General features: G+C 29.4%; 1 protein-coding gene across 1 annotated transcript; it reads left to right on the forward strand.

Annotated features, from left to right (window-relative positions):
- Positions 1-6,026: 6,026 nt before the first annotated feature.
- Positions 6,027-10,299, forward strand: LOC109791077 (ribulose bisphosphate carboxylase/oxygenase activase 2, chloroplastic). The gene is made up of 6 exons (XM_020350330.3): positions 6,027-6,187; positions 6,616-6,932; positions 7,161-7,352; positions 7,990-8,462; positions 8,904-9,185; positions 9,975-10,299. The coding sequence occupies exons 1-6, from the start codon at positions 6,143-6,145 to the stop codon at positions 10,088-10,090; spliced, it is 1,425 nt and encodes a 474-aa protein (XP_020205919.1). The 5' UTR covers positions 6,027-6,142; the 3' UTR covers positions 10,091-10,299.
- The last annotated feature ends 300 nt before the right edge of the window (positions 10,300-10,599 follow it).

Consider the following 10,599-nt stretch of genomic DNA (forward strand, 5'->3'; position numbering starts at 1 on the left):
ATGTGAAAGGCCCACAATGAAATGATAACAAGTTTAATTTTTTAAATAGAAAACTTTGGTTAATTTTAGACTTTAAATATCTTTCTATCTATCAAATATTAGGTGGGTTTATTGGTTTTTTTTTTTTTTTACTGAAATGTTGTTAATAAATATGTCACATGAAATTCATTTATTAAAATTATCATCGGTAAAAACATTACATTTAACTTTGTTGATATTGTAGAATTGACTTAATTAATTTATTTTTCATATATTTTAATATTGCATGAAGTAATGAGGGATTAAGACAGTTTTTTCTTTAATTATAGGTTCTAAATTTTTAAATTTGGAGAATAAAAAATAAATTTAAATAATATAATAAAATTTTTGAATGTATAACTTTACAGTTTTTTTATTAGAGATAAAATTATATAAGAGTTAATTAATAGAGTTATTAATTTTTCTTTTCTAAATATGTTGAAAATTAATGTATTGAAAATATGAATGTATGTACAAAGAGATTACATTAAATCTTTATATAAGCAACAAAAACTAATAATTCTACTAATTAATTCCTATACAATTTTATCTCTAATATTTTCAACTCTATGCTATTGTAATTGTTATTGATCAAACAAATTTATGCACACGACAAAAATTAAACACAAAATTCCTATTAAATAAATTATTAAGTGGATGATATTTAGGCACTCTACCAACTCAGAGATATTTGATATCAACCACATCTTGAATTCAATCACTATTTGTTCTCATTAATATGCCACAAATGGTCCAAACCAAATTGGAGTTGCGTTTTAGTTGAAGTAAAAGACCATGATTTCTTTTCTTGGTCTGTTTTGCTTGTTCAAATGAAACACTCATGCTGACGCGGTTCTATTTTAACTCCAATGTGGTCAAGTGTGATTCTGTAATTTTTCTTTCCCATTGCGTGTTTGTTTTTTTTCCTTTTTGTAAAATAATATTTTTACTTTTGTTGTTACATTGAACTACAATTACTTGAATTGAAAAAAAAAAAAAAGCAAATATTGTCAAGAGAGATGAACCGATAGCTTTGACCCGTTCTCGCTCTTGAATGCGCGGGACATAGCTAGTGAAAAATTAATAAATATATTCGATGTATAAAATATTTTTATAATTATTTATCAATTTAAATTATTGAAATAAAATATTAAATAATTTTTAAATTTTTTAAGAATTTGTAGACTCGATCTATATATTAAAAACTTAATAGTCAACTGTTAGATCGTTAAAATTTTATAAATAGACTCCTCTCTATATATAAATATGAGGAAGGATCCACTTAACCTAGGAGTAAGTTAACATACACTTACTTCATTTAATAGCTTATATTCAATATCAAATTTTAACGATCGAACTGTTGAATTTATAGTTTTTAATACATAAGTAAAGTTTGTAAATTTTTTTTAAAAAAATTAAAGTTATTTGTTACTTCATTTCATTAATTCAAATTAATTTATAAAATACTTTTATGATTATCCATCAATTTGAATTAATGAAACGAAGTATTAAATAATTTTTAATAATTTATACGAGGATTTATTTATTTTAAGAGTAAATTTATTTAAATTTACTCTACTTAATAATTTAATAATTTTTAAGAGTAAGTCTTTACTCCATTCAATAACTCATGTTATACATCAAATTTTAACGATCCAACCGTTGAATTTAAAGTTCTTAATGTATAGATCAAGTCCGCAAATCTTTAAAAAATTTGAAAATCATTTGATACTTTATTTCATTAATTCAAATTGAAGGATAATCATAAAATTATTTTATATATTGATTTGAATTAATGAAACAAAGTATCAAATGATTTTCAAATTTTTAAAAAATTTACAAATTTGATTTATGTGTTAAGAACTTTAAATTCAATGTTTGGATCGTTGAAATTTGATGTAGAACATGAGTTATTAAAAGGAATAAGTTTAGATAGACTTACTCCTCGAGTATATATATATATATATATATATATATATATATATATATATATATATATATATATATATATATATATATATATATATATATATATATATATAAGAGGGTTCAAACGACACCGGTGTAACTTTTACTAAGTGTTACACCGCTCAATAATTTTATATTAAATGTGAATTTTGAAAATCCAACCGTTAGATTGAAAGTTCATATCTCTTAGATCATATATGTCAAATTTTATATTAATCTAAGATGATTTGATACTTCATTCTCATAAAACAAAATTGACGTAATATATACATTTCAAAATATACTAAAATATGAACACTTTGATTACCTTCAAGTTGTTGTTCAATTTTAACAAAATTTGACATATATGATCTAAGAGATATGAACTTTTAATCTAACAGTTGAATTTTCAAAATTCACATTTAATATAAAGTTATTGAGCGGTGTAACACTTAGTAAAAGTTACACCGGTGTCGTTTGAACTCTCCTTATATATATATATATATATATATAAGGAGGGATTCGTTTAACAAGTTTACCTAGACTTACTTTGTTCAATAACTCATATTTTATACTAAATTTATATGATCTAATCGTTAAATTTATAATTTTTAGTACATAGATTAAGTCTACAAATTTTTTAAAATTTTAAAAATTATTTCTTACTCCATTTTATCAATTTAAATTGACGAATAATCCTAAAAATATTTTATGCCTTAATTTAAATCTATATAACAAAGTATTATATAATTTTTAAAATTTTTAAAAATTTGTAAACTTAATATATTCATTAAAAACTTTTAATTTAATGGTTAGATCAAACACTAGGAAGCGATGGGTGGAATCTAACGGTGGAAATAACAAGCAACTTTCTAATTGAAATTAAACTAATATCTTAGCAAATTAATTGATCATATATTTTAATAGGAACTGAGAGGGTTTTTGGCAATGCTCTGGAAAATTTCAGCATGTTCCTACTGTTATAAGAAAGAGAAAACATATTCAAGTTAAAGATCTTGGTTTTTACTATTTGTTCTCTTGTTGGTCAGGAAAACTTGTTACATGTCTTAATCTTTATTAAGTTGTCAACATTAGTGTTTCTGGTAGTTATGTGTAGCAGCTTCTGAATTTGGTTTTTAATGGTCTTCGCTACTGCTTTCGCTTTCCTTTATTTGTTGTGTGGTCAAGATAGAGATGATTTTCATCATTATGCCCGGTTGTTGGATGGTGAGGTCTTGGAGTATTAGATTTTTGGTTTTCTTAGTGATTTTGGTTGACTTTGTTTGTTTTGGATTACCTTTGGTCAAGTTTTCTTAATTATACCTTGTAGGTTACTTAAGAAACTGGATTTGTCTATCTAGTTTTTAGTTATTTTTTGTAATTATTTATAGGTTAGAGTACCCCTTGTACTCTCTTTTAATATATTTCATTTTGCCTAGAAAAAAAAACATATTCAAGTTATATGAGAGTGGGCACAGAACTCAAGGGTTTTGGTGCAAAGTTTTTTTTTTTTTTTTTTAATCTCTTTGTGTATTGGCCACACGAGGCACACAGAGGGAAGCAGGATAATAAGCTGTGGCGGATTCAAGACTTTATATTAGTGGGTGTAATTTTTTTAAAAGATAAAAAAAATTATAATTATTATGTTAGTTTTCTTTTTTCTGTTGTTGTTTTTTCTCTCATCAGGCACATTGGGCCTAGCCATGTGGACCATTATGAGTAAATAAAAACAGAATATGTGGCTTCTATTGGGCTGTGTACTCGTGGGCCTAAAAACATTAAAAGGAGACAAAAATGGAAGGCTGAATATAAACACACCTCCATTTTTATATAAATACACTCCCTTTTTTTAATATATTAAATCTCTAAATTATCCTTAATATTTTTTGGAACTTATAATTTTCAGATTTGCACCTCTTTTATTCTTTTTCTTCTTCTTGCACCTCCCTTCTTCTTTCTTTTTCGGGCACCTCCCTTCTTCGTTCTTTTCCATCCCTTCTTTTTTTTTTTCGTTACTTTCTTCTCTGATCTCTTTACTTCTCCTTCTACCCTTTTCGCAATATCTTCTTCTTTTTTGTTTTGTTTCAAAAAGTACTTTTTGGAATAGTAAATTTTTTTTTTTCCGAAAAGTACTTTCTAGAATAATAAAGTTTTTGTTTCAGAAAATACTTTCTATAATAGTAAATTCTTATTCCGAAAATGTTTTGTTACATAATTCTGGAAAGTACTTTTCAGAATACTAAAGTTACTGTTCCGGAAAGTTCTTTTCGGAATTATATAAGAAACACACTTTCAAAAAATGCTTTCCGGAACAATAATTTTACTATTCCGAAAATTACTTTCTGGAATGTTAAAGTTAACATTTCGAATCTTATTTTCTGGAAGTATGACAAATTTAACTTACGTGATTCTTTATCTCTGTTGTCCACCACCGTCGTCTACTATCGAAGTAAGTTAATTATATATTCCTGTTGTCCATAAATAATGTTAAATAAGTTAAAAAAATTATAAATATAGAATGTAATTTAATATATTAATTTGTACCTTGCATTGAATGTAGAAAATAATGAAGATTGAATGAAAAATTAGTGTTTAAGAAAGAATAGAGTAGAAAGTGAAAAATAAAATTTAAAAGATAAAAATATAAAATATGATTATGTTGATTGTAAAAGAAGAAAAATCAAGAATGAAAAATGAAAAAGAATAAAATCATCAAAGAATGACTAGAGTGATGAAAAAGGAAAATGAGAAAAAGAAGAAGAAAGAAGAAGAAGAATGATGAAAAAAAGGGGTGAATAAAAAACAAGTTTAAAAATAAAATTTAAAATAAGAATTTAGTTAGAAGGATATTTTTAGAATTTTATTTTAAGAAAAGAGAATGAAGGTGTATTTATAAAAGATAGGAGGTGTATATAGCATCATCCAAAATGGTATCGCCCTTGGGGTTTAGAACAAAAATATTTTGGCCCGAAATAGTAAGTAGAAACTAGAAAGTGAGAAATTTGAGCAGCTAGTGACAACGAAAAGCAATTGTGATGGATTTGTTCAGCTTTTGAAAGGTGCATTCCAATGAAATGGGACAAAATCTAGAGCTCTCATTCGCTCATCTTATCATCTAGTAATAGCTTCACTTTCAGCCAGAAAAAAAAATACTCGAATAAATAAAATTAGTAAACATATTCATGTTTTCACAGATGAAGCTTCTCGATATAGATATTTTTGTAGCATGACATTGGTGGTTGAGTTCAGCGTTATCTCCCACCAAAATTTTTTTTTAGTTAATTATTTACATTTTTCATGAGTTGACGATGTAGAAAACTATTAATTTGAATGGTTATTGTATTTAATTTACATTTATACGTTCAAATATAGTATGAAAAAAGATTTTGCTTAGAATATAGTATATTTCAGCTGGGTGGATTTAGCATCAAATTATACATTCAAATATAGTAGATTTCAGCTGGTTGGATAATATCAAACATTTTGCTTAAAAAGTATTTTTTTACTGCAAAAAAAAAAAAAATTGTTCATTAAAATCACAATAATGGAAGAATTTAGGATCCTATGTATACTACTATCTCACCTCTCCACCTAGGAATTAAAATGCTTGCACTTGTTTGCTTCTAGACAATTTTAGAGGGTTCATTTTTCTAAATTAAGCAAATAATGTTACGATCAAGTATTTCTCTCATAATTTTAATAAAAGAAAATTCCTAAAGTGTCATACAAACTCCAAAGTGTATTTTTCTCCACACGGAATTGTTTTGATTTTGGTTTTTCTGTTTTCTGCATAGTTTTAGTAGCAATGAAATTACCAAATATGAGTGGTGGAGGGAGAAGGAGCAACTCAAACCTCATATAACTACAGTTCCCAGAAGCCTCCATTTTGTTTCTAAATAAAGTACACTGCACTCAAAAACCACATTCCAAAACCAAGGTCCATGTCACCAAAAGCCACGTATTAATAATACCATGTCCATGGCACACCAACCCCACTTGTGTGGCCATTGTTAAATTCATAAGCCAATCCACAGATTTTTCTCTATTACTATTGCTGCACTCTTCACACTATAAAATGCCCCCCTTACGTCTCTCTTTCTCTCAGCTACTCTATCCAAAACACTTTGCAACTTAGTTTTCATATTGTCTTCTACCCCTTCAACACTCCAACGACAAAATGGCAGTCTCAGTTCCAACCGTTGGAGCCATTAACATGGCACCGGTACAATGCTTTTCCCTCACTTATTATGTCACACCGACCAAACTCTTCAAACTTCGGTCTCATCGTTAGAACATGTTTTGTTTCACTTATAATTAGTTTGTTGATGATTTTTATTTTTAAGTTTACTATATAGTATAGGCGATGCAATAATATACATTTTTCTTTTTCTAGTATAGACCACAGTTCTTCTTTACTTATGTTCGAGTCTAGTAGCACTAATCATATGCATTTATTTGTACGAGTAGGAGTAGATTGTGAACTTAATACTGCATATATAATCATGGGGTCTCTCTGAATTTTGGTGATCAAATGGAAATTTGATTTTTTTTCTTCTTTTTTTATATCTTGGTCTGTTCCAATTTGTTCTGAAGCATTGATCTTGCAATCCAATTTGGAGTTGACGGTTCATTGGGGTGTGTTTGGTGCAGTTGAAACTGAACGGCTCTAGCAGTGGAGTGACAAGCTCAACATTCTTTGGAACCATTTTGAAGAAAACCAGTTCTGTGAGTTCCAGCCAGAAAAGTTTGAGTGGGAATTTCAAGGTTTCTGCACAGATTGAATATGATGAGGAGAAGCAGACTTCAAAGGATAGATGGGGTGGACTTGCTTATGACATTTCAGATGACCAGCAGGATATCACTAGAGGGAAGGGAATGGTGGACACTCTCTTCCAAGCTCCCATGGAAAGTGGAACTCACTATGCTGTCATGAGTTCCTATGATTATATCAGTACTGGTCTTCGCCAGTAAGTTGCTGGTTTGAACTTAATTTATAATTTGATTGAATACAGGTTTAGAAGAATTTATTAGAGTCTCTCTATTGAAAAATGTGCTTTTTTTATCAGTAAAGAAGTTTTCAGAAGCTCTTCTTAACTTGTTTCTTAACAAGTTCTTAACCAACAAAAATTGAACGCTCAAGTTTTGATTGTTTGCATTATGTGAACTTGTTGAATGTTAATGGACTGATTTTTCAGGTACAATTTGGACAACACCATGGATGGCTTCTACATTGCTCCTGCATTTATGGACAAGATTGTTGTTCACATCACCAAGAACTTTTTGAACTTGCCAAATATTAAGGTTCCCCTTATTTTGGGTATTTGGGGAGGCAAAGGTCAGGGGAAATCATTTCAATGTGAGCTTGTCTTTGCCAAGATGGGAATCAAGTAAGTTTAATTACATATTCCAATGTGTATTTCCCCTTATTTGGAAAACTTATAGGAAAAAGATTCCAAAGTTGGTTTAGGCTAAGTGCATCCAAGATGAAATTAATACACAATTACTAAGGGTGCGTTCAGTTTTTGGTTTACAAACCATGGTTTGGCCTAATGGAAAGCTAATTTTTTTTTTCCAATTATACAAAGAGTCTGTTTGAGTAAATTTATCCAAAAGTTCTTTCAGGAGAAAAAAATAAAAGAAAATAAAATTAACCTCTCTATAAGCTAAAATTAGCTTATGTATAGACTAATTTGTAGAAGTTTTATCCTATCAACTTCTCCAAAATCTTATTTGTCACTTATGCATAAACTAAACTTACCTTTTAGAGAAGCTCATTTTCAGTTTCCTTATTTTTTTTCACTCCTAAAAGTGTTTCCAGAGAAGTTTATCCAAACATACCTTAAATTTATGGTTTGGAATCCAAAATCATGTTCAAATGCAACTCAACTGTGACTTCCTTCGGTAACCATTTTTTGTGTGGATTAAACTCAATTTACACTCTCCAAAGTCCAAACATGGTTTGGGACATAACAACTACAATTCAAAAATGCACCAACTCTTTGGCTTTATTGTCTTTGAACTCAGCCCCATAATGATGAGTGCTGGAGAATTGGAAAGTGGAAATGCTGGAGAGCCTGCAAAGTTGATTAGGCAACGGTACCGCGAGGCAGCAGACATTATCAGAAAAGGAAAGATGTGTTGTCTCTTCATCAATGATCTTGATGCAGGAGCTGGTAGGATGGGTGGAACCACTCAATACACTGTCAACAACCAGATGGTGAATGCAACTCTCATGAACATTGCTGACAACCCAACCAATGTCCAACTTCCTGGTATGTACAACAAGGAGGAGAATCCTCGTGTTCCAATCATAGTCACTGGCAATGATTTCTCAACATTGTATGCTCCTCTCATTCGTGATGGACGAATGGAGAAGTTCTATTGGGCTCCTACTCGAGATGACAGAATTGGTGTCTGCCAAGGCATTTTCAGAACAGATGATGTTCCAAAGGAGGACATTATCAAGCTTGTTGACACCTTCCCTGGACAATCTATTGGTAAGTCACACCTCAATTCATGCTTTAAGCTAAAATCTATAAGCTTAAATATGTTTTAGCCCATCAAATCTGAGGTAGATTTGTTTTTGATTTTTCAAATTTAAAATTGATCCTTTCAATCTTTTTAGAAAAAAACTTGTTTTAGTCACTTAAAACCACCTATAACATCATTAATAGTGAGAGATTGAGTCTGTTGTGTAATATTAATTGAGTTTAATTTAACCTTATTTATAAGTTATAACAAGGGTACTACTGGTTGAATTTTGTACATCAGATTCAATAATATTAAGTTTGGTTTGACAAATTGACTAATCACATTTAAAATAGATTTTTATTTGCTAATCCTTTATCTTCATTAACCAAAGAGGTTGGAGACATTAATGGTATCAAATTGTAATGATGAATTGTGAATAATCAATTGTTTGATGCATCTTTATGCAGACTTCTTTGGTGCCCTGAGGGCCAGAGTCTATGATGATGAAGTCAGGAAGTGGATTTCTGGTGTTGGGGTGGAGAATGTTGGGAAAAAGCTGGTGAATTCAAAGGAGGGACCTCCAACTTTTGAGCAACCAAAGATGTCCCTTAACAAGCTCCTTGAGTATGGGAACATGCTTGTCCAAGAGCAAGAGAATGTGAAGAGGGTTCAGTTGGCCGACAAATACCTCAATGAGGCAGCTCTTGGAGAGGCAAATGAAGATGCCATGAAGACCGGAAACTTCTATGGTTAGACCTTTGATTCTAATCTCCTTGATGGGAAAACCTAAGAAGTATCGACACATCTGCAAAACATCATGATGGCGCGTTTAACACTTTTGACATAATACTTGTTATACATGCGTTCAACACCTCTGCATCATTTCACATCTAAAAATTATTTTTTTTCTTGGTTCAGACATATTTATATTGTATATTTAAACACTTTTCTAAGAACAAGAGTAAAAAGAGTGAACTAACACATGCTTTTAGTTAAATACTTATCAAATACAATTAAAAAAAAAAATTAAAATGTCAACTTATTTATAAATAGAGTTAATCATCCCTACACTGTTAGTGTAAAGTTTTTTACACTAACAATCAATTATATCTTTTAAAGTTGCTTATTTTATTATTATTTCATTAAATAAATAACTGATATGTTACTATTAAAATATATGATTAGTTGTTAGTGTAAAAAAACTTCACATTCATTGTATAGATGATTAACTCTTATAAATATTACCACTCATAACTTCTTATTTTATTTGTTGTGAGGTTAAGAATTACTAATTATTTTAACTTTTAAGAGATATATATCGGTTTTTAAGGATTATTACTATAAAATTTGTGAAGTATTATATAACTATAACTATATATATATATTTTGTATCTGTATCCTATATTTTGAACATTAGTCATGTCTTGGAATATGAGTCGAAGTCGGTGCTTCATAGGAGAAAGTTTTAGGATTATGTTGGAACAATCATTTAGGATAAGCAAGACTAGATAAAGGTTTCCTTCATTGATTGGTTGCAGGGCAAGGGGCTCAGCAGGTTCATATTCCTGTTCCTGAAGGTTGCACTGACCCTACTGCAGAAAATTATGATCCAACAGCTAGAAGTGATGATGGAAGCTGCACATACAAATTTTAGGTGATTCTTAGATAATTTTGAGCGGATAAATAGAGACTTGAAGCAGCAGAATAAAAGAATGTTACTATGTTTTTCACATTAGCTTTCACTTTTTTATGAGGTGTAGATTGTGTCATAGCTAGTGTAAGTGTAACCCTTTGTTGGGTTTTATGGCTGTCAATGTAAAATATAAATAGGATAGTTGGAAATATCCTTTTCTTTTGGTTTCACTGTCATCTTGCCATATTGGTATAACTTGAATCGGTGGTACTAAAAATGTGTCCACATGAGGTATGAAGTTGCCTTAATTTTGGAACAAAATTTGCCTAAAACGTTGATAAATATAAGAAAATTTGTTAGTAATATCTAAGTTATTATAATAAGATAATACAGATGTGTTCTTAACTATTGACTATATTGATACTAAGACGGATGATATACTAGATGTTTAGAGAATTTTTCTTCCCAAGAATATTGTTAAGAAGCAAGATACGAAATTGTGTATATTAACAATATTAAAGATATTGAAG

This window comes from Cajanus cajan, chromosome 3 (assembly GCF_000230855.2).
Source record: "Cajanus cajan strain Asha chromosome 3, NIPB_CcT2T_4, whole genome shotgun sequence".
In the NCBI taxonomy this organism is placed as follows: Eukaryota; Viridiplantae; Streptophyta; class Magnoliopsida; order Fabales; family Fabaceae; genus Cajanus; species Cajanus cajan.

Bases quoted from the DNA above. Each gene is read 5' to 3' on its own strand.
- LOC109791077 (XM_020350330.3), top strand. From the start codon at position 6,143: ATGGCAGTCTCAGTTCCAACCGTTGGAGCCATTAACATGGCACCG. The intron at 6,188-6,615 runs GTACAATGCTTT...TGTTTGGTGCAG, and splicing joins GAGCCATTAACATGGCACCG to TTGAAACTGAACGGCTCTAG. The intron at 8,463-8,903 runs GTAAGTCACACC...ATCTTTATGCAG, and splicing joins CTTCCCTGGACAATCTATTG to ACTTCTTTGGTGCCCTGAGG.